Genomic DNA, 22,328 nt, shown 5'->3' with positions numbered 1-22,328 from the left:
TTATTAGGCACGTACAGTGTGCTCACGCATGAAGTTAAGCGTCGCAGTGGGCACCAGCCCCAATCTTGTACTCGGCCGCTGGGAGCAGGGCACTGCCAAGGAAAACTGGAAGCGTGCAGAATTCAGCTGGACTGTGATCAGGTGAACGTGGGGAGGAAAAGCTGGGAAAGAATGAGGGCTGTTTATGAGATGGGCACACAGCTGCCACCTTAGTCTAAAGGTCGGGGCAATTACCATCGGGACACGGGAGCAGCACTGCAAGCCCTGTGAAAGGAACCCACTTGGTTGCTTTTCGGAACGTTACCTTTTAGTAGGGATCAAGTTGTAACCTGCTCTGTCCCAGCTCATCATTAGGAACCAGCCACTGCCCTGCTGGTACTGCCTCTCACCCCTCTGGACAGACGAGGGACTTCCCTGCGATTTCAGAGAATCAACTTTTATTCTCCAGCTAAACAGAAGTGACAATAAAGTTCTCTTTGTTACAGACCTACAAAAAAAAAAAAAAAGGAGAACCATAAAATACTTTGATTTTCTCTTATAAAATTCTGAGAGGAGCCTGAGGATTTACAGAGCATTTGTACCCGTCCCAGGGACGTGAGGACAGCGGGACAAAAACACGGGTTTCACAGACAAGGCAGAGGCATTCCCAACTTTAAACAAACCCACCCAGGGCAGATAGTTGTCTACAGTCGTCTCTTTGCTGATAAACGCAGGCTCCTCATCCCAGCCACATTCCCCGTTTTGAGAAAAAGCAGCCCTGCTCCTCCACACTTTTTACAACTACTGCTGCTCCAGAGAAGGGGGGAGCAGGAAGGAAGGGTTACAACACTGTCCATCTCCTAAAAACCCCCAAACAAAAGAAAACCCCAGGCTGTACGAGGCAGGCAGCCCACGTGCCCCTCAGCTCTGCCAGGCAAGGAACGCGCAGCACGGACACAGCCGGAGGCAGAGGTACGGCCACCCTTTGACTTCAGGCTCCGATGAGTTTCTTGATGAATGCTTCCAGCTGATCCTCGTCCTTTATCCCCACAAACTTATCCACAACGTCTCCGTTCTTCATGGCCAGCACGGTTGGCACTGCCGACACCTGGGGGCAAGAGAAACACAGAGGTGCACGTAAGGAGAGTCTGTGAGGGGCACAACTTCACCCAGATCCCAAATGGAGCTCTATGGCTGTGCCTCCCCGAATTCCCCTGCTCCCGGGGACAGTGAGACAATGATGGCTAGCAAGGGACTGAAAGCTTTTCTCTTAGCTGAAGCTTTGCTTCCGAATTTCAGGGACTTGGCTTTTGGAAGCTGAGGGCATCAGTTCGGAAGCAGCTTCGAGGGCCCTACCTGCAGGTGAAGGAGCTGATCCCATGCTGCTCAAAGCAGACACGTCCCCTACAAGTAACACAATTTAAAAGGCAAAACCAAGCCTAACATAAAAAGAAAAGGCAAAGCTTTTTCTCCTCTCCAGTACAAATTCTGCTTCTCTTTCCTTCTTATCCTACCACAAGCAAACAAACCCAGTCTTTTATCAGGCTACCTCTCACACAAGATGATCTTTAGACGTTTTATGGCCAGGGCAGTACCAGACTGGAGCCACGTTCTTCTCCAAACAGGACAGGAGCTAGAGCAGGGCTCCCCACCCATCACTGAGCAGGCAGACATCCTGCTCTGGCCGACCAGAGTAACAACAACCCCAACCCATCTTTTCCTTTTCTGCCTAAGCTTTTAGCTGTTGAGCTGGATTCCTGATGATTGGGTAGGAAGAGAAGTCCCTCTAGGCAGTGCCTGCAGGCAGCTGCATTGCTCTGGATGCTATTTTCCTGGTCCAAAACAAAAATTGCTGGGAATTATTGGAGAGAACAACAGTGGAAATGACGACGCTCCTCAGGGACTCGCTGGGGGTACAGCGACAGAAGAAACCTTGTAGATGCGATCACGAGGAGCCATCAGAGCTCAGAGATCTGATCCCGCGTGCTGCTGAGCAGACAGCTGGCACAACCACCCTCAGCTCCAGTGCTCTTATCTCTGCAAAGCCTCTCCCCCCCCCCCGAACACGTCCTGTTCTTATCTCGCTTGCTGCCCATCTGCCAGCCTGCACGGCCTTCCCCCCGCGTGCTCCCAGCTGTCCCGGCCCCGCTGCCAGCAAGGATCTGCCACGCTCGCAAATCCTTCCTGCAGGAAACCCTCCAGAGGTCTGGCTTTCCTCCCAGCAGGAGGCAGAGATGAAAGGGACATTTTGTTCTTCCCTTCCCGGCCCAGCGCTGTTCCTGCAGTCTGGCCTCGGGGGGCTTTTGTGCAGTCGGATCCGAAAGGGATGGGAGCGCCGGGGCTGCTGCCACCGTGCCGCAGGTTCTTCAGCTCCTCCTAGTGACCGGCTGGAGCAGGGCTCGAAAACTCAGGCCCCAGAGGTGCTGATGGAGCTCAAGACATGTTCCTTTAGGGTTTTAGGGGTGAGAAAGGACACACCAGCGTGGCATTTCACTGCTCTCCTCCTCTCCCTGATGGGCAACGCTCTGCTGAGACTCCCCCTGGTTTGCAGAGTAGGTTAGTAACAAGCACGGTCAGTCCAGCTCCTTCCTAAAAAGTAGAGTATCCAACCAGTAACGCTAAACATCACCCCAATAAGGGCCGGGAGAGGTTCAGATGGCTCTTTGTAGCGCTACAGAGGACCAGACAAAAAAAAAACACGAGTTACTGGGCTCACTTCACGCGCACTTGCTCCCTCCATCTCCTCTCATGCGTCCCCGAGTCGGGCAAAACATCCGTGCAGGGGGCAGCGTGCCAGGGGGCAGCAGCAGGGCCCGGCTCAGCGCTTTCAGAAGTCACAGAAAAAGCCAGCAGCCTCCGGGAGAAAAGCCCAACAGCAGTGTTAGACCTCGAAACTGGAAGCCGTGAGCGGGCCTCAGCTCCCCTTTGTGTGGCAGGGAGGGAATCCTGAGGTTCTTGGGTGTGCTGCTTGCGAAGCAGATGTCTTGGGAATTTCTAGAAGGGAAAGTTTAGATTTCTTTCTTATGTCCAGTCTGCACTGAACCTAAATAAACCCTCCTCTTACTTCAAAGCATTTGTGGAGGAAATAGCCAGGCTGCTTTTGATCAGCACTCACCAAGCAGATAAACAAACAGAAGCAGCCATGCAGCCTATTCCCGGCAGCACTCGCATTCGGGGAATTCTCTCCCATCCGAAACTGGGGCTTCTGCACCACCCTGGGCACCGACGGGGGAAGGATTTCACCCAGCTTCAGGAATGAGGCGTTAACAGGGACAAGCTCTGTCCACGAGCGATGTCCCCGTGCCCATCAGCTCTTCTGGGCTGCCCACAGCTCCCGTGCCCACCCGCAGCAGCAGCAGGGGCTGCCCTTTCCCAAGGGGCACGGGCAATGGGCCAAGGCAAAAAAAAAAACAAAAAAAAACAAAACGATTTTAAGGAATTTCCAGAGAAAGCAAATTAAACAGAAGTCCTCCTCCCTTCCTGCTCTCGAGGCTGGAGGTCAAGAGCAGGCTGTGGCAGCAGCAAAAGGCCGCAGCTGGCGAAGAAGGGCGCTGGACAGGAGGAAAACTCAAAGAAAGAACTTCTGTGCCGCGCTAAGCAGATGGAGGAGGGTGCCCGGATTTTTCTGGTTGCAGGAAACACGTCTGGGCTTTGTGTTAGCCCAATTGTTTGGAGCCAAGGGCAGGGAGAAGCAGGCGTGAAGGCAAGCAGCGACATTCCTCAGCTCCTCCCGGGGGCTCTGTCCTCTCCCCAGGCTGAGGAGCCCACGGGAGATGACGCTGTGCGAACTGGGGGCCACGCACGTGGCACGGGAAGAGGCACGGATGGAAGGAGGCTTCCTGGCAGCGAGAGGAGGATCTGTGAGGGTAACACGGACACGGAAAGCCCCAAACAAAATCCTTCTCAGCCTGCAGATATCCAATCTCAGATGGGAAGGCCTTAAAAAAAAATAAAATCCCTCTGGATTCCCTGATCTTTCCCAAATACCACCTCTGGTTCCTCTTGGATCTCGCCCCAAGGCCTTCCCATCAGCTCTTCTGCTCCCATCTCCTTAGCTGGCAACTTCCCAACAAGACCGAGCACGTGCCCAGTGCATGAACCAAGCCCCTGCCTTGAACAGGATGCCCCAAACGACGAAGACCAAACCAGACCCTGCAAATAAAGTGGATGTGCACGCGGTCGGCAATCATACTTGAGGAACAAAGGAGCTTTCAGCCTCTTTTTCAACCCTCGAGCTGCAGAGCCCTCAGGCTCGCAGCACGCAGCCCTGCCAGTGAGCCAGCACTCGCCCCCCTCAGCCCTGGCATGCCTGAGAGCATGCCACCTCCTAAAAAAAGCACGGGAGGCTCTCGTGCTCAGCCCGTGGAAGCTGCAAGTGCCATTTGCAGGCAGCAGGCGGGCGGACGCTCCGCCACAGCGCAGGGAGAAAGTTATCCCTGGGAAGGAGTGGAAGGGAATGAGCTACTTCGGCCTCTTCCTCCTCCCAGCATGGCAGGGTTTGGAGCAGGGGGAATCACAGACTCCGAGCTGCCTTCCACTTGTCCAAACAAAGCCCACGCCGTCCCCTTGTGACGCAGCTTAAGGCCAGGACGCTGCCACCAGCAAGAAATCCTCAGCGAGGGAGGGAAAGAGAGGACGGGCTGGCTGCCCGGAGAACTGTGTCAAGGAGTGCAACAGCCTGGGGCTTGTTACTTCGTGTCCCTGCCCTACGCCTGAGCAGCCTGGGCATGCAGTAAAACGCTGCACAGGACTCCTGGAGGGGGCACAGAGTGCTACCAAGGTGATGAGAGGACCAGAGGACAGGCTGAGAGAGCTGGGCCTGCTTAGGCTGGAGGAGAGAAGACCGAGGGGACATCTCATCAAGGTGTGTAAGTATCTGAGGGGAGGGTGTTGAGATGATGGCGCCCATCTCTTTCCAGTTGTGGGGTCTCCTCCGCTGGAGATATCCAGAACCTGCCTGGATGCCATCCTTTTTGCAGATTTCTGCAGATTTGGAGGTGGGGATGACGAATACAAGCAGCAGAGCTGGAGGAGGAGCACGCAGTGAAATCCACCCACTGCTGAGTGACCCAACAGACCAGGAAGAGGCAAGCAGCAGCCCTGGGCTTCCCCTCCCTGCCCAGGCTGCTGCAGTGCAGGCACCTCTCCCTGGAGAGGGCCCTGCTGTGGGCTACCACCACCGGCGAGCCTGTGCTGGCCCAGCTCCTACCTCGTACTCGATGGCAAGGTCTGTGTGATCATCAATGTCCACTTTGGCCATCACCACCTTCCCCTCCTGCTTGGCCACCATCTTCTCTAACCGGGGGCCTAGGATCTTGCAGGGACCGCACCACCTACGGAGAAAGAGCAGGCGTGAGAGGAGGCCAGCACCTTTACCACCCTTTTCCCTCTCTTAAGCCCAGTTACGGGACACTGCTGGCACCAAACACCGAGCATAAACATTAACCAGCTCCCCCAGCCCGGGCTGTCCTCTTTTTCTGCTGCTCAACCGCTCGTCCCTGCCCTGCTCACGTGCTGGACTGTGACCCAGATGACCACAACGCTGCCGTGGTGCAAGTGTCGCTGTCAGGTGTGGGGCAGCCACCTGCACACCTATCAGCTCGTGCTGATTGTCGTAGACTTGCCTGCCTACTTACTGCAGGGTTAGCTGCGAAAATTGCAGACATAGCAGCTGTTTAAAGCAAGAACACGGCAGCCAGGACAGATTTTGCAAGGCCACATATGGGGAAAACAGCACTGTGCCTAAATGTGCTGGTTAGGAAGTTGTGAACTCCCCCAGACCAAGCAAAATTCAAGTTAAGGCTCTGAGGGCCCTTTTTATGTGAAATATAAGCTCTGGTAAGTTTTGTGCCTCCCTCCATGTTCGCTTTCAGGCTTTCCATTATTTGTCCTCTTCTCCCTTGATGTCCCCCAGTTGATGTTGGTTTTGGTTTGTCAGTCTGCTCTGTTCAGCAGCTGTTTTGGGGCTGCTCTGTAGCCTGAATCAGCCACAGCTCATACGACAGCACTACAGGACCATGAAAACACTTGAAAAAACACACAATATAAACAGTATTGTTACTCCAGTGGATAACGTGCAGTAATATTTTAACTGGCAGGAGCATAACAACAGTTTTATTGACCAGAAACATCACTGCTGGTACCATGAGGCTGTCAAGAGCTCTGGCTCAACAGCCCCCGGGGTGCTACAGCTCCAAAGACGCAGCGTGAATCTTTGGGAAGGTCCAAAACGAGCGTTAACGTCACTCGGTGTCTTTTTAGGGTGGCGTTTAGCCCCGAGGAGCGCTGAAGGGCGTTACAGGAGGCCCTGTTGGATGAAGGGCCCCGCGGCTGGGCGCTGCCGGCCACTTACTGCGCGTGGAAGTCCACCACGACGGGCTTGGCGCTGTTGACCACCCGCTCCTGGAAGTCGCCGCCGTCCTGCACGTTGAAGGCGCTGGGGCGACCCGCGGAGGTCCCCAAGGCCCTGGTGGGCACGGCCAGCAGCCGGCGGAGCGCCAACCTCTGCGCCATCTGCGGGGAGAAGAAGAAGAAGAAAGGGGCGTGAGGGTGGAGGGGGCCGCTCGCGATCCCCTCCCCGATCGCGACCCCGCCGCCTATCGCGACCGCAGCCCCGCACCTCGCCCTCCCCGCAGGTGCCCCGAGCGGCTTCCGGCCGGTTCTGCGGATGGAGCCGCCCCCGCGCCGCTTTCGGGCTCTCAGTGGCTGCTGCTGCTGTCGGTCGTGCCCAGCCGCCGGCTCGGGGCGGAGCGTGGAGTACCTTCCCCTCGCAAGCCCGAAATTTATTGGGATTTAGGGGACCGGCCCCGCCTGGAGCCCCTCCGGTAACACAGGAGCGTAAAAGCGCAGCCCACCACCCGGGCGGCCCTTGGGAGAGGGGTTTTGGGGTGAGCGGAGGGGAGAGAAAGAAAGAGGACAAGCATTTTGTCACCAAAGTGCATCTGGAAGTTTCTTGTCAGGACGCAGTGCAAAGAGGAGGGGTGTTGGACATGCTTTATAAAACACGGGGGGAACTTTTAGGGTGTTTGGTACCATATAAGAAAAAAGTTCGGACAGCAGGGCCACGCTCAGTATGAGTCTCTCTGCCCTAGGACCAGAGGCAGGCTGCTAAGCCTTGCAGGGTGAAGGGTCTCTTGTAGTGCTCTCCTGGAAATGAGAAATGATCCCAGCCAGGCTTAGTGAAAACCCAGCACCCCTCTGTGCCCACCTCCAGCACTGCCCTAACTCAGAGGCAGCAAAAATCCCGTGCAGTTTGCCCAGAGAACCACTCTGGATTCAGTACACAAACGGATCTCGAAGTACAAACAGCATCCAGGGAGCAGCGCAGGCTCACACAGGACACGAACAAGTCACCTCACCAGAGGGAGGTGACAGTTTAAGTCACCCAAATGTCCCTAAAATCTCCCTTTTGGACCCCTGGATGGCGCTGCAGATGCTGGCCTAGGATATAACCACCACCTTCAGGCAACTCCGAGCACTGCAAGGCCAAAGCGGGCGCCTCAGCACCGCTGTGTTTCAGGCCCTGCCTTGTCCCTGGGAGAACCTCGGTCCTTTCTGTAACAGCAAGATCGGGGCAGGTCTTTGGCAACTCGTGGACGGAGGAAAAAGGGATGGGGATGGAAGAGGTGCAGGAAGAGGGGAGAGTCCTGGCCGAGATCTCCGTTACAGAGTTGTCACAACAGCACCCACGGCTTTCTGTGTGGCCTGAGAAACGTTAGAGCTCGTCCTTGGTGTTGAGGAGGTGCTGTAGTGGGCGGACGGGGCCGCCGTGGTCCTTCAGCAGCTGGTCCCCGCCGGGGAGTTCATCCCCTGAGAAGTCCGTGGCAGCAAAATCCTCCAGCAGGCCGGCCGCGACTGCATGGCGCCGCAGCCTCTCGCTCCCTGCGAGTCCCTGCGTCCTCGCGTAGCCCTGCTGGCAGAAGGGAGGCAGCTTCTGGCGGGTGAGGGCGAAGAGGAAACAGGATTCTGCCAGGGAGAGCAGAAAAAAATACATCAGACTCGCCAGAGAGACCCCGGAGGGAACAATTCCCGAAGGCGTTTGGGAAGCAGCACTTTTTGCTGACCGGGGAGCGCATCAGAGAGGTGTGCCTGACTGTGAGAGTGCCAGCGCATCGCAGGGAGCTCTCAGTTATTAGCAGAAGAGCTCGCTCCTGTCCCGTGTCCCTCATGTCCCTCCTCCGCCTCAGCCCGAGGCTTGAATTACCTGCGAAGAAACTGCGCAGGTCAGTGCCGAGGCAGTTCTCCAAGAAACGCCTGAGCGGCAGGATGTGGGCGTTCGGGGCTGTCCAGTCGGTCAGAAAATCCTCCACGATGTGGTGGATGGCAGCCGGGCGGGGGAGAGGCCAGTCCGGGGGCCGAAGTTTCATCTCGCGCTCTGCCAAGAGACCATTAAGGGAACCTCTCGGAATCAAAATGGAATTAAAAAGGGGGAGCAGCGAGCAGCCACGACAGCGGGCACAATTTTTGCCCTGACCTCCTGATCCCTACCTTACTCTCACATTTGCAGTCCCCCCCCGCTAGCTCTGTCCCGAGGAGCCCTGCCACAGCAGCGTTTCCCATCATTTCACTTGGGAAGGGACTGCCCATCAGGCTGAACCATGCCCAAGCTGCTTTTTCCTCGCAGGTCTGGCTGCACCCTGAGCTGATCCTTCCAGAGGTGAAGCTTCAGTACCCACAGAGGCTGAAACGCTCACCTGTTGGGAGGCGTTTGTAGTAGTAAATCACGGGGTGCAAGAAGTTGGACTGCCAGGCATGCTGCGCCTCTCCCACAGCTCGGTTGTAGTAGAAGACATCCTTGTCAGCCCCTGAGAAGTTCCTCCCGTACTCCATCAGGACCACGAAGAGCCCCTCGGGAGCGTTCCTCCCCGTCTGCGTTTCCAGCTCAGCCAGGATTCCCACCGGGTACTCCTCCAGGTATTCAAAGGCTGTGGCATTCCTAGGAATTGCAACCACAATCCTAAGATTTTGCAGCCAGAGAAAAGCCAAGCAGGATCCAACACCCCTGCAGCTGATCGAGGCTAAGGCCAAAGAGCCATCAGCAGCTAGCAGTTCTTTTGGTAGCTACAGATCTGGGCTGGACTTGATGTAGGGCTTAGGAAGGCTGCATGTGCTGTTACAAAACTCCTTTATGTCCCCAGACTCTGGGATCCCTTTATCAGCACTGCTCAAGGAAAACTTGAGGGGACAGTTGGAGTACTACAGCTCCGAGCCCAGCAGGGCTGTTTCAGCCCTTCAAGAGAAGGAAATAATTGGCAGAATTGGGTGCAGGGGCCCAGTGGTACAGGTTTTGAGGTGTCTGCCTATGGGATGGCAACGTCCTCAGGCAGCACCGTAGCGATTTGCGTGGTGGCACCAGGGGCAGTGACAGAGAAGGAAAAGGAAGAAAGGAAGGGGATGATGGAGCGCAGCGCTGGGACTAATCGCTCGCTCTCTCACTCACTCTCTCAGCAGGACGACGTCAGCCAGGACACCGAACATCTGGTAGAGGCCCGAGGCCTCGTTCACCCGCTTGATGATGGCAGTGGTGAGCTGTGTCACCGGGCGGAGCGCGGACGGCCAGGGGACGCCGTGGTGGCGGTTCTCCAACAGGCGGTGGACTGCGCGAGCTGAGGCGTTAAGGAAAACAAAGACGGGTTGTTTAAAAATCCAGACTTCGGTATAAAAAAAAAAATCTCATCGTTCTGTTGCACACGGATTGTAGTAGGACGTGATAAAGAAGCTGACGAGCTCGTCTGTGTGCAGGATCTGCCACCCAGCCCGCTGCTAACTGCAGTGGAGATGCCCTCGGAAAGCTGATGCGGTGCTGAGAGGTTGGTGAGGGGGAGAGGGGTCCCTGGGGATGTTTTTTTTTTTTTTTACTCCTGAGCAGGCCTTGCAGGGGAAGGACGCCCGCACAGACACTGAAATTCGCCCGCCTGCTCAAGCTGCCGGGTTTTAGCTCCGCAGCGCAGCCCTCTCACCCACAGCTTGTCACCAGGCTGAGTGTTTGGCAGGCAGAAATCTATTGTTACGCAACTGAGAGACAATGGGCAGCAAAAGTACAAGACAAAACAAAGACAGACAACCACAGGCTTCAGATATGACCCTGAGTCACTTCCACGGCCTCCCCTCCCCTGTGCAGCTGCAGCTTGGCTGCGTTTTGTTATTCCTGCTGCCAGCCGAGGATTCAGGGTCATCCCTTTCCAGCAGTGAGCTCTGAATTGTTCCTTCCAAGGGAACGGCGGCCCCCAGCCTCTGCCCTTCTGCACACCCCAGCACTCACTTGTGTAGCGGAAGCCGTGGATGAAGCCCCCGGCGGATTTCCTGAAGTCGATGGAGTGGCTAGCGGTACCGAGAACAAAAAGCCCCCGCGTGCCTCTGGACTCGTAGCTGGGTTTGATCTGAGGATATTTGTTTTTGTTCCCTCTTCCCGGCATCATTCGAAGAGATCTGACGTGCAAAAGAGAAAGAGCAGGCTGTCAGGAAGGGCAGGGGTGGAAAAATCAAAAGGGTTTCTGATACTGAAGACACAACAAGAGTGCTTCGTGTCCCCACTGCCTTCCGGGGGATTCACGAGTCTCCCAAGTGCGTAACATCACCAAGGACCTTCCAGAAGGCAGGGGTTCATCTCCAGCTAGCTGTGGCCACCATCAAATTCCAGCCTGTACAGCCTGGAGTACAGGTTGCATCCTCAGGACAAAAAAGCAGACAAAACCTTGCTGCAGGAGCTGCCCATCCTCACCCCAAAACTTCTGCCCTTCTCCAGGTGACCTGGCAGGTCAGCAGGTTGAGCTGTGCAGGCACAAACTTTTTCAGCATCGGCCAACCGTGCCCTTCCCTCCCCTTCCAGGTCAGGCCCTTCATTATTTTTTGCTACAAATACCCGTTTCCCCCAGGCCCTGCTCGGCCCTCACCTGTTGTAGATGGAGAAGTCAAACTTCCAGCCCAGGCAGCGGATGACACGGTCGTAAGGCGCGCGGGTAGCAAAATTATCCAGCTCGTCCTGGGGGAGGGTGACGGAGTCGACGCCTGCACTTGTGTTCCTGTTCTCCAGGTAGAACCGCAGCGTGATGTGCAGCTTCCCCTTCTTGTCCTTGACGATGGCCAGATCTTCCAGGTCCCCCTCCAGAAGCCCATCCAGAGATTTCAGCTGGTACGTGTCCAGCAGGCCGTTGTTAATTGCTCTACGATGAAAGGGGAAAGGAAGAAAAGCTACAAGAAGGACGGAGAGGTGGGACCCGAGGCTTGGGGTCAGCTTCTGGGAACGGGACAAGTTTACCAGGAGAGGTTTATCCCTCGTTCCTCACCCCTGTGAGCCATTCGTGTGCTCATTAATGCCCTAATTCTCACCGCATTCCCTGGCTGCAGCAGCGCTATTTGCCTCGCTGAAAGACGGGGTGGAGAGGCACAGAGCGCGCTCGCTGTCAGCCCAGGAGTCGGCAGCAGAGCAATTAACCACACGCGGGTCTGCCGAGCCCCAGGCTTAATCTCTGATCACAGCGCTGCCCTTGTGTGAGGCACGCAACATCTGAGCTCTCTTCTGAGATTGCAAGCAGGGGAACAACTCAGGAGGAGCACTTCTCAGCGATGCAAATTCCACAGAAACACTTTCCTGTTTCACGCCAGCCTTGAAGAGCTCTTGTAAAGCTCCTGTGTTCAGCAGCTGCAGCCTGGGCTGCTTTAAACCCAGGACCTAAAGGTAAAAGGCCCCACGTTCCCTCAGCAAACCCCAAAACTGCCGAGCCTCCTCGGCACGCAGCCACTCTCACTTCAGATTCATATTCCAGCTCCAGCTGGAAGAAGAAGAAGAGCAGTTTCCTACCTCAGATCCCCAACGTAGTGCGTGGCCCAGGAGAGGCGCACGCGGGACCGGCTCACCATGTGGATGAAATTCGTGACGCCCAGGATGTTCTCTGCCGTCTCAAAGGCCGAGTTGCCCCGGCCCAAGATCAGCACGGTCTGGCCAGCAAAATCCTCTGGGTTGATGGACACCGTCTCATAACCCTCCACGTACTCGGAGCCGGGGAAGTTCACCACGTTGGGGACCCACGTGCCAGTGGCCACCAGCAAAACGCTGCAAAAAGAGGGACGGCATTAGGGAACACGGGAACTGCAGGAAATCAGGCTGCCTTTCCATCCCACTGCTCCTACCGCTAGGGATGCGTCCCCTCTGTTCACACTGAGTCGGCTGACAAGGTCGATCGGTGCTATGTATGCTCTGGTTTTCAGAGAAACCTCTCCCAAAACCTCTCCCCAGCCTCACCTTACGACCCACTCCCACCTTCCTTGGCATTAGGCCACCAAAGGGGACTCCTGATGTCATTATGTATGGCAAAAATAAGTGTGGATGAAGCATGTGTAAGCTGTACTTGTCCCCTAATCTCCCTCAGTTATCAGTGGATGTGAGGATACTGCGGATGCGTTTCACAGGTTGGTGACAGGCCGCATTAAAAACTACTTTGATTTAAAACACGCGCTGTGTTTTCATAGAATGGAACAAAAGCCTTTCTTAAGAGGGATGGAAAACGGCTTCAGCATCTTAAACTACAACTCCTATTCATAAAAATTCACAATTTGAACCGTTAACAGGAAAAGCAAATACGGTAATCCTTTTATATCCTTCCCTAAGAGCTTTTGCTTAAATATCAAGGAAAACTTTGCAACTTCGAAAGAAGCAGCAGGCAGCTGAGGCTCGCAGCAGCGCCTGCTGTCCCAGCCTTGCTTACACAGCTCCCGTGAGGAACTCCCTCACGCTGCGTGGGTGTCCGACACCGCATTCGGTCCCCTCCGAGCCTGCCAGCCAGCGCCCCTCCGCCTGCCAGCCAGCACGACCTGCTGGCGTAGAGCTGGGGCTCTCAGGAGAGCTGAGAAACCCGCTCCGTATGTTCACATGAGTAACTCGTAGATGTTTTTGAAGAATGCAGTCGAGTAACAGCGCGGGGTGTGTGTGAGCATGACACGGGGAAGGGTGATTCGGGGATCTGCAGGAGCCTTGTCTGTGATTTCTCGCGGTCCGCTCCCTCTCTTGTGGCAACCCCACTGTTCCCCCGTTTCCTCCCGCTGGTTCTGTGCCAGCTAAAGGCTTCGGCTAACTGGGGCGTGCTTCTAAACTCTGTTTTTTTTTTTTTTTTTTTTTTCTAAACACATGCGGGTTAACTGAGGTTAGGCATCGCAGCACCAATTCACACCAGCTTACGCATCCGGCATGGAAATCACGGCAATGGCAGCCAGCTCCTGTCTGCCCTGCCAGCTCACAGGTACCTGACACATAACATTGCAACGCTTCCCCAGGAGCTGTTACTTCCCCCTCCCACCCTGTTGAACCCTGTGAAATGTTTTTCCACCGCGATGGTGGGGAAGGGCTGGGATATCTCCACTCTCGGAGCTGTTTATACCTCAACTGGGCAGGGCTTTGAACAAGCTGCTAGAGCTGGCTCGGCTTTGAGTAACGGGAGTGGAGAAAGAGATCTTTAAAGGTCTCTCCAGCTTAAATTTGTTCTATGAAGCTGTTAATTTAAGAATATGTGTGGAAAGCTGCGTGGCCGGCCCCTGGTTCGCCCGCTACCTGCATTTGTAGTGCTGCCTGTTCTGGTCCGTCAGGACAAAGTAGTGACCGTTCCAGGCCTGCAGATCCTTGTCCAGCGTGACGTGGACGATGGCCGTGTCGTACTGCACCCGCAGCTCCAGCAGGGCGGCGAAATCCTCCAGGTAGCGCACCATGGCGTCGGCGTGGGGGAAGAACTGGCGGGAGTAGCGGCGGAACAGCAGCCGGGGGTCGTGGCTGAGGAGCGAGTTCCAGTCGTGGCGCAGGTTGAACTCGCCGTTCGCCTTCCCGGTGTAGCGCTTGTTGATGCTGATCAGCTTGCGGTGCCGGGGGTAGATGGCGAAGAAGCTGCCGGGCGCGTGGCTGCGCTCGAAGACGAGGTAGTCGCGGCCGGCCCGCTGGAGGAAATAGGCCGCCTGCAGCCCCGAGGGGCCGGCCCCCAGCACGCAGTAGTCGTGGTAGATAAAAGCGGCGCCGGGAGCCGCGCTGAGGGCACCGAAAGAGAGAACGAGGCGCAGGAAAGCGCCGGGAGCCATGGCGGGGCGGCCGCTGTGGGGAGAGGAGCGGGAGCGTCGCCTGGAGGGGATGGGGCCAAGATGGCGCCGCCGCCTCCCCTCAGCGCCTCGCCCCGCCAGGCCCCGCCCCCCCGCCGGCCGTTAGCCAATAGGGAGGCGGCGCGGCTGCCCCCCGCCCAATAGCGTGCGGGGCGTGGCCGCCGCCCGCCACACCTGGTCCCCCTCCCTCCCCCCCCCCCCCCCCTCACCTGCAGCGCGCGCCGCTCGCTAAGAAGGGGAGGGGGAGGGGGAGGGGGGGGAAGCGCGCGCCGGGCCCCGCCGCGCGCGCGGGAGCCTCCGCCGGCCGGCGTCACGTGACCCCGCTGCCGCTTCCCGCCGCCGGCAGCAGGGCGCCGCCGCGCGCCGCCAACCACGTGGCCGAGGGGCGGGGAGGGGCTCTTAAAGGGACAGGCGCCCGCAAGGAGCGGGGGGGCGGAGGGGGGACACACGACTTGGGACACGCGACGATAGACGACAGACGACAGGAGGCTGGCATAGAGCAAAGTGACTTTATTCCGGGCCGTGCGCCCCGCTGCCAGCTCCTGGGGTGAAGGAGAAGCCTCCCCGTGCAGCCCCGCTCAGCTCTCCTCCTCTGGAAGGGAAGGGAAGGGAGAAATGAAGCAGGGGGAGGGCAGGAAGCAAACCCCGACCCCAAAAAGGCTGCGGGGAACAGGGCAGCTCCCGCCCTGCAGCCCCCCAAACCTCACCTGTCAGCAATACACCTTCAGCAGCAGCCTAACGCTGCTGTAATAAAAGAGGTAAGGGGCTGGGCAGTGCTACAGCCCGAAGAGAAGCTGCTGCACGCTGGTTTCCTACAATTCGGGAAGGCCGAGGGCAGCTGCTCCCAAAAAGCACCCGCAGAGCCCCTGGCAGGGATCACCGCCAGCCCTATAAGAGCAGCAGCCACGCGTTCACGCAGGCAGCTTGCACACAGGTGGCAGCCACGCGCTGTACGGGCGGCAGGTTGCTGTCACTCCTACTTCTGAAATCCTAGCTAAAAAAAAAATCCCCAATGCCAGTAAATTCAGTGCCTGCTGGTGGCTGGGATGAATTAACATCACCCCAAATCCCTGCAGTGCTGATCGAGGCTCTGTAGCAAGCTTCACCGACACACTGCTCAGGCCCTGTGCTTAGTCCCCCCCCAGCACCCACCAGGCACAACCCCTGCGCTTTTTCCTCAGCTTTTCACTCCCCAGGTTTTCTGTTCCAACCTTCAGGATGCCCCCAGCACCCCCTTTTTCTCCACCACGCCCCAGCCCCATTCCTCTCACCACCATCCCACAGTCAGATCCCATCCTTACCGTACGTTACCCTCTTCCTCCCGGGCGGTGGGTACACCCTTTGAAAGCCTAAACCACCGTAAGCATTCTACAAACCTTCCTCCTCCTCCTCCTCTTCTTCGTCCTCCTCGTCCTCATCTGAGCTGAAGGTGCCGTCAGGCAGGCTGTAGATGCGGATCACCTGCTTGTTGGGGTCTTTGAGGATGAGGTACTTGCCCTCGTCCAGCTTCATGCAGATGTCGATGACGCAGCGCAGGATGCCCCAGGCGTTCTCGATGCTCAGGTTGATCTGGCTGGCGAACTCATTGGGCTTGAACTGCTGCGTGCCCAGGATCACGTGGCGGGCAGAGTCCTTCACGTGGTACCGGGACACGTACCTAGAGACGGGAGCAGCAGGGGATGAATTCCAGCCCCCAGAAGACCACCAGCAAGGGAAGCAGAATGAGAGGTTTGGTTTTCTTCTCTGGGCTGAGCAGGAAGAGCCATCCTCATCCTGGGGCGCTAAGAGCTAAGAGGAGCTCCTGGCTACAAGCTTTCTCCATCACAAACTTAACCTGGAATCCTTCCGCTAGCCCAAATCCGACGGGACAGTACAAAAGAATAATTAATTATTATTATTTTTTTCTGGAAAACTAATTATCAGCCACATCATCTGTGGTGAAACCTACTGCTGGGAGTCCAAGCTAGGAGCTCTCTGCTGGTGCTGCGCGAAGAAACCACCCAAAAAGCGCTCAGACCGAGGTGCCTGGGAAAGTGGATGAGTGGCAGAAGCCAGCACAGCAAGCGGTTCATTCGGGCCATCAATAACGGGGCACGTTCTTGACTGGTTTTAAGCTGACAGCTCCAAACGGGCTGCGCTGATTCCTCCTCTCCACCCAATTTCTCAGCAGCGCTGCACCGAGGATTTCAATCAAGCCCCTGACAGGTAGCGCGGCTGCTGCGTTTTATTTCCCTCGTGGGCGATCTGAGCAAACAGGCTGGGAGCGGCGGAGGCTGCCTGCCTGTCACAGACAGGAGGGCTCCCAAGGTCAGCCGCAGCGGAGGGCACATCAAGCAGATTTTGAGGAGAAGCAGCTCATTTTAAAGCCTGGGGCACCGGTGGCACTGTTACCGCGAGCTTCCCCCACTGCTGCTCAAACTGTGAGGCAATTTGATGATTGCTTACATTCTACCGATGCTTTGCCGTGAAACACACCACGTTCAATCATGGAAAACACACTTGGAAGATGTTTGGGATGGAAACGCTGCCTTACCCGAGTTTAAGGTACTCTGATCCAGCCAGCAGCGCGCAGCACGTCCAGCGGGCTAATTTGTAGCTGTTGTTTTTCAGCTCCGTGGCAATCACGGCTCCTCTCTGCGAGTCAAGCTTCTGGCGCCAGTCAACTCCGTTGCAGTACTAAGGGGAGAAGCAAAACTTGGTTAGGAGGATTTTTTGGGAGGGAAGAGTTCGTGAGGGCAGCACTGGAACACGCTGACTACAGCACACAACACCTGGGGACAAGGATAGGGTTCAAACCAACTACCTTGCACCTGGGGGAGAGTTATCAGCCCACCAAAATGTCTTTGATGGAAGGTAACAACCCAGGGGGCACCACCAGATGTTTGTCTCGTCTTGCCTGCTGTACCTGGGGTGTCAGGCAGCAGTGAAGCAGTTAGAGCTAGCTTTGGGATCTCGTTCTTCCTCACCCTGGAATCCCACTCGTTCAGCGTTTTGATGTTGATGAACGACACCTCTCCGTTCGCTCCCGTCATCACGCCGTCGTGCTCACAGCGGACGATGAGGTCGATGTCGTCTCCCAGCTTCCACCTTCGGTACCTGCAAACACGCAATCCAGCCGGTTATTTCTCAGCCTCTTTCTCTTCCAGATACAAAAATTCAGGAAAATCCTTTCACCCTCTGTTCACTATTTCTTTCTAGTTTTGCCTGCAAACCACACCGACATCCTGCATCTTCACCAAAGCTGGGAGAGAGAAATTCACATACCTATATGCAACAGAAGCCACTTCATTTTTATCCATGTCATCCTCCACAAAAGGGTTTGGGTTGGGAAACTTGTATTTCTCCTTTCCCTGCAGAAGAAATCAGAAGGGTTTATTAGGGGGCGGAAACAAGAAGAAAAACAAAACCAAAAAACAAACAGAAGAGCTCTCCTGTTGGGTAATTATGCTAGTATAGCAACACTAACTAAACTTCCCCTACATAGAAAAACACTAAAAAATTAAGGCAGCTGGTGAGAATTCTTATCTCCACAACACTTTGTTATTACTTCTGTCAGCATTTCTGCTTTAATTATTGTACTCAGAAGCCTGCCTCCTTCACCAATGGGAGTGGGATTTCTTCTTTGGGGGATTAAGGTGAAAATCTTTCCACAAAGAAAGTTGAGCTGCTCACCGTAAGTAATCCCACCTCTTTCAAAACTGAAATAACATCAATGTAAAATATCTTTGGCAATTTAACACTTTACTACTAAACTGCTTTATTAAAGAAGTCTGCATAAAGTCTCTTCTCCAGACTCTGCACCACACAGCCCCTACTACCCAGGGCTGCTTGGCCTTACCATCCTCAGACACTGCTGGGAGAAGTTATGGTTGATGTAGGTGGCTTCCATGGCAAGGTTGCGGGGAGAATTAAAGGAGTTGCCCTCTTCCTGCGGTGGTTCGTTAGCTGTTTCACTCACTGTCAGGAGGTCTGGGAAGAAAACCAGTCAAAAACAATTATATCAGGTGAGTAACCACCTCTGCTTTGATGAGTTTCTAGCCCCACACTAAAGCAGATCAGTACTGAAAGGTCCACAATGTACTGCAGCAATCAGGTTGTTCCAGGTGTCTCAGTTTGGACATAGACACAGAATCAATAATAGGAATAAAAAAAAATAAAAAATAAAGAAAAGTGAGACTACCATAAAAGATTTTTTTTTTTTCAGGACTTTTCCTTACCAAAATCTGAATTGTCCCTCTTGTCAAAGAACAGCTTGGATCCAACTCTCTGGACGATGATGTCCCAGGAGTACACAGAGCGAGTGCAGCTCATCAGTGTGGCCAGGATGGCATCCGTGGCAAACACATTCCCTTGGGTCTTGGCCAGCTACGGGTACAGAAGAAGGAAAACTCTGTGTTTAAGCAAAACCAACCAACATCCCCTTCCCTTTTCCAGCCAAGATCTGAAGTATTGGCAAACCAGGTCATGAATTTCTTCTCCCACACTTGGGAATCTACACTGGGTTTGGCGAACCAGTGAGCGTACCTTTCGGATAACTGGGTCATCAGTAGTGGTGACGGTATGGAAGATGCGCTTAATGCTCCTCAGCAGCTTCTCGTTCCTTGTTGTAATGCGGTCAAAGGCTTTGTCGTAGTATTCTAGGGCTCCGCAGCACTCTCTGCAGAGAGAAAAGGAGGACCACCTCGATACCCTCGCACAAATACCACCTCCCACAACCCACACAGGACTGAGGGGATGATGGTTGGGTGTTCCATTACCACTCCCCACTCTGGGTACCTCACAGGGAACAATGGGACTATGCTAGGAGGCCCCCACCCTCCTGCTTTCCAAAAATGGGGTCATTTCAGGAAGCACACCCCTGGCTGCTTTCGGAACTCACATGTCCTGCGGCTCTGACACCTCCAGGTAGCGCATCTTCATCAGCCGAGGGAAATCCATCTCCTCCTTCACCTCCCAGTCACTGCGCACCTCCACAGAGGAGTCACGAGGCTTCTGCTGTGCGGCCAGAGGCGAAACAGAGAGAGAAACAGCCACAGCACATCAGGATTGGTGCAGGAGAAGTTTCCCCACCAGCACAGCAGAGAAACGAAGCCATCACAGGGAGTCAGAACTAGCTAGTTTACCTGTGATTTTTGGTCCCATTTCTGCCTCACTCCAAACTGCTTCTGAAACTTCTTTTGTAGACGCAGACGATCTCTGAAGTGATAAATACGCGAAAAGCCATGAAGACAATTTCTCGGTTCCTACATGCCACAATGACTCCTACACTTCCAAATTACCACCAGAGGAACGAGGCTTTTAGGCACCAAGCCACTGACACATTTGCTGAGCATTCTGGTGATCAAAATGCCTGAGGCACCCAAAGCTGTTCTTAACTCTGAACGCTCCAAGTATTTTTATCCTTTAAGACTATAACACAGTTTTCATAAAGGGCACAACCTGCTTTACATCGTCACGTTTACCTTCCAAATTCAATTCAAAATTTCTCCTGAATTCTTGGGAGATTCTCCTAAGGATTCTCCTGCTTGAAACCCATGCTTATAACTACCAGTCACGTCAGTGAAACACTGGACTGGAAATACCCCAAAATTCTTTTTTGCTGTTAGCTCTAGTGGATTCCATTGCAGTAACTAAACCAATTTGTCGACAGCACGTTCGCACACTCCAACACGAGTACAGAATGCTCGTATCTGAGACCCTCACCTCTCCTTCTGCTTGGCACTCTTTGGCAGCGTCTGCATGCTGAACTGCAGCATGTTCCGACGGTCCTTGTCTCTCCGCAGGTTCCTCTGTGGAAACGCAGGGAAAAAATAAAAATAAGTAATAATAAAAAAAAAGATGTTTTAGTGACAAAGTAATTCTGTCTCGCTCAGCCTCTCCTTTGAGGCTGTTTCTGAAAAGAAGCATTACCTGTGCAAATCGCATACGATTCCTCTGGTACGCAGTTTTCTGTGTGCGGGCTGTGTCCACCAGCTGGAAGCTCGTCTCATCCTCCTCGTGGAAATACGCATACTGACTCCCGCCACCGAACTGCGACGAGTACTTGTCTGGAAATAAAGAACATCATCTTGCTTCCGAGCTTCTAGGAAAAAAAAAACCTCACACTCCAACCCCCTGAAATTCCTTCCAACAGCCTTCACTCAAGGCTGATGCATGAAGTGGGGTTCCTGCCTTACGCCACGAAGTAGAACAAACCCCTAAGAAAACCCTGAGGACAGGGAGAGTCCCATGGAGCTCTCCCAGCGGTGAGACATGCTCCTGAATTTATGGAGCCTCTTTTGCTGAGGCGTGCAGGAAGCCACTACAGAGCCGGTGCGGAACATGAAAGCAGGAATGACGTTGGAAGGAAGCTTTGCATAAAATAAGCGAGAGGGGCAGCCACCGGACAGCACGTACTTGTGTATCTCTTATCCTGATACGTGGCTCCTGTCCAATCAGCCACCTGAGGACAAACAGAAAGAGTCAGAATAAGTATTAACACAATGTTTCTCTGATTTTATATATGCAGGACTTCAAGCAGCAGAAGCAACAACTCCCAGCCCTGCCTGCCAGCCTTACGAACAGTTTGCGTTTGCTCCAACTGGCAGAAACCATGGAGCAACCACAGCACAACGCGAGGCAGTCCAGCAGCGTGCAGGGAGGGCTTTCAGGGGGTGCACGGTGCCCGTAATGTCCCACAAAACGACGCCGGTACCTTCCCCAGGCGATCTCCTTTGCTGAAGGGCTGGTAGGGCATATCCCTGAACTGCTCGGGCACGGCACATGGCCCCCAGCCGGACGGGTTGTCCTGGATCACGGGGGTCACGAACTTGGCCATGGCTCACACCTCCTGCGAGGGAACAAACAGCGAAGAAACCCCCTCAGCTACCGGGCCCTGACGGGAAGGGCCCGGGGAGGGGCTGGGGCCCGGCCCACCGGAACCAGCAGCGGGGCCGGGGCGGGGCCGGGGGGTCCCGGTAACCACGGGGGGGGTCCCAGGAGAGTTTCGGAGGGGTCTCGGTAGGGTTTTGGGGGGGTCCCTGAGGGGTTTTGGGGCGGCCCCGGCGCCCCCCTGACCTGCGCGGCCCCGATGGCGGCGGATGGCGGCGGGCGAAGAGGCGCCCGGCCCGCCCTCAGCGCGTCATCGCCACACGACTGTCGCAAAAGGGGGGGGAGGGAGGAGAGCGCGGCTGCCGTAAAGCGCGGGAGGTGGCGGGTGGAGGGGGGTCGGAGGTGGAGCCGTCATGGCGGCCGGGCGGGGAGAGCCGTCGGGTTATGTGGTGTAAAGTCGTGTAAAAGGAAGGATTCCGCGCCCCCCTTTAATAAAATAAACGTTTTATTTAGTAAAATAAATGCTTCATTTAGTCAAATAAACGCTTAGTAAAATAAACACTTCGCTTCCCATCTCGAGTCCAGGGATAGAAGAATAGGGGTTTGTTTAATCGCATTAACAATTTCTAAATAAAGCGATCGTAATTACTAAAGCCAGCAATGGAAGAATGGCGGCTCGCTTAATCGCATTAAAATAGATGTTGCTGAGTGCCTTTGCTTACTGCTGTGCAAATTCACCGAAACCAGGAGTCTTGGGGGCCCCACAGAGGATGTTTCCTGACAAAAAAGGGGAACTTGTCTCAAAAAAAAACAGCTCAGAAACCGACCTTGTGGTTTGGGCAAGAGCCAAGGAGCAGCTGAGTCTGTACAAAGGCAGTGGTGATGAAGATGAGTTACCAGCCTTCATCCCTATGCCCCCCCGACGACCACCACCAGCAGGCACTGTGCAAGCGCAGACGGGAGGAGTTGATGGAAATGACTTTTTGGAGCTAATTTTAATACAAAGCGGGGATAGGTTATGCATATGTATAGGCGTATTGGGAAACTTTATGCATATGTAACTTTTTACTGCACATAACCAAGGCAAGTTGCCGCGTTAGGGCACGCATGCCTTTGGGAGCTATCCCGCATGCGCCTGGCGCCGAAATAAACCACATACCTGCTTTATAACTCATTTGCTTGGAGTGGTAGAGTTCTTCCACGAATCACTACAGGCATGTGGAGGACTCGCCGTGAAGCCTGCTGGCCCGAGTCCTGTTTTCACAGATAAATGAGGAGGAGGAAATTAAGAGATGTGTGACTTTGATAGAGAACAGACAGGACGAGGAGCGCATCAGGCCACACGTCAGGATAGGAAGCGTAATTTAATGCAGTGCCTCTTAATTTTCTCAGACCTGTAGCCTCGTGAAATAAAGATGAACTCCAAACTATGTAGGAAAGCAAATACTACCATTTCACGTTCA

General features: G+C 54.8%; 3 protein-coding genes across 7 annotated transcripts in view; all 3 read right to left on the bottom strand.

Moving 5' to 3' along the window:
* Window positions 1–420: 420 nt before the first annotated feature.
* Window positions 421–22,328, bottom strand: part of TXN2 (thioredoxin 2) — a 78,158-nt gene continuing 56,250 nt past the window's right edge. For 2 of the 3 annotated variants that reach the window (XM_072038035.1, XM_072038036.1), the window contains exons 2-4: window positions 6,332–6,494; window positions 5,189–5,312; window positions 421–1,087 (exon numbers count right to left, since the gene is read on the bottom strand). In XM_072038035.1, the coding sequence (XP_071894136.1) occupies window positions 971–1,087; window positions 5,189–5,312; window positions 6,332–6,492 (402 nt within the window). In that variant the 5' untranslated portion in view covers window positions 6,493–6,494 and the 3' untranslated portion in view covers window positions 421–970. Of the gene's footprint in view, window positions 1,088–5,188; window positions 5,313–6,331; window positions 6,495–6,598; window positions 6,754–22,328 lie in introns of those variants that run through there. The other variant, XM_027450093.3, reaches the window with a different exon arrangement.
* On the bottom strand, window positions 6,956–14,374 carry FOXRED2 (FAD dependent oxidoreductase domain containing 2). 2 transcript variants are annotated; one of them, XM_027450091.3, is made up of 9 exons: window positions 14,265–14,374; window positions 13,523–14,050; window positions 11,780–12,031; window positions 10,872–11,141; window positions 10,241–10,407; window positions 9,419–9,584; window positions 8,673–8,914; window positions 8,183–8,353; window positions 6,956–7,944 (listed from the first exon to the last, which is right to left on the bottom strand). In XM_027450091.3, the coding sequence occupies exons 2-9, from the start codon at window positions 14,035–14,037 to the stop codon at window positions 7,694–7,696; spliced, it is 2,034 nt and encodes a 677-aa protein (XP_027305892.2). In that variant the 5' UTR covers window positions 14,038–14,050; window positions 14,265–14,374; the 3' UTR covers window positions 6,956–7,693. The 2 variants fall into 2 exon arrangements, with proteins under 2 accessions (XP_027305892.2, XP_071894107.1); XM_072038006.1 differs by lacking the exon at window positions 14,265–14,374 and having other exon boundaries at window positions 13,523–14,224.
* On the bottom strand, window positions 14,551–21,247 carry EIF3D (eukaryotic translation initiation factor 3 subunit D). 2 transcript variants are annotated; one of them, XM_038186789.2, is made up of 15 exons: window positions 21,112–21,247; window positions 20,750–20,884; window positions 20,452–20,497; window positions 19,966–20,102; window positions 19,759–19,844; window positions 19,179–19,251; window positions 18,935–19,050; window positions 18,580–18,712; window positions 18,273–18,420; window positions 17,894–18,024; window positions 17,320–17,405; window positions 17,022–17,151; window positions 16,589–16,731; window positions 15,432–15,712; window positions 14,551–14,647 (listed from the first exon to the last, which is right to left on the bottom strand). In XM_038186789.2, exons 2-15 carry the CDS (start codon window positions 20,870–20,872, stop codon window positions 14,634–14,636), a joined length of 1,647 nt encoding a protein of 548 aa, XP_038042717.1. In that variant the 5' UTR covers window positions 20,873–20,884; window positions 21,112–21,247; the 3' UTR covers window positions 14,551–14,633. The 2 variants fall into 2 exon arrangements, with proteins under 2 accessions (XP_038042717.1, XP_027305893.2); XM_027450092.3 differs by having other exon boundaries at window positions 18,935–19,047.

This window comes from Anas platyrhynchos, chromosome 1, assembly GCF_047663525.1.
Source record: "Anas platyrhynchos isolate ZD024472 breed Pekin duck chromosome 1, IASCAAS_PekinDuck_T2T, whole genome shotgun sequence".
Classification (NCBI taxonomy): domain Eukaryota; kingdom Metazoa; phylum Chordata; class Aves; order Anseriformes; family Anatidae; genus Anas; species Anas platyrhynchos.
This window is presented reverse-complemented; position numbering and strand designations above follow the sequence as displayed.

What these genes read in the sequence shown, in the direction of transcription:
- FOXRED2 (XM_027450091.3), bottom strand. Translation starts at nt 14,037, where the DNA reads ATGGCTCCCGGCGCTTTCCTGCGCCTCGTTCTCTCTTTCGGTGCCCTC. An exon ending in AGGCAGCACTACAAATGCAG is followed by an intron (nt 12,032 to 13,522) that starts GTAGCGGGCGAA and finishes CTCTTTTTGCAG; the next exon opens with CGTTTTGCTGGTGGCCACTG. An exon ending in GACTTCTCCATCTACAACAG is followed by an intron (nt 10,408 to 10,871) that starts GTGAGGGCCGAG and finishes TTTGCACGTCAG; the next exon opens with ATCTCTTCGAATGATGCCGG.
- EIF3D (XM_038186789.2), bottom strand. Translation starts at nt 20,872, where the DNA reads ATGGCCAAGTTCGTGACCCCCGTGATCCAGGACAACCCGTCCGGCTGG. An exon ending in TCAGGATAAGAGATACACAA is followed by an intron (nt 20,103 to 20,451) that starts GTACGTGCTGTC and finishes CTTTATTTCCAG; the next exon opens with ACAAGTACTCGTCGCAGTTC. An exon ending in GTGTCAGAGCCGCAGGACAT is followed by an intron (nt 18,713 to 18,934) that starts GTGAGTTCCGAA and finishes TTCTCTCTGCAG; the next exon opens with AGAGTGCTGCGGAGCCCTAG.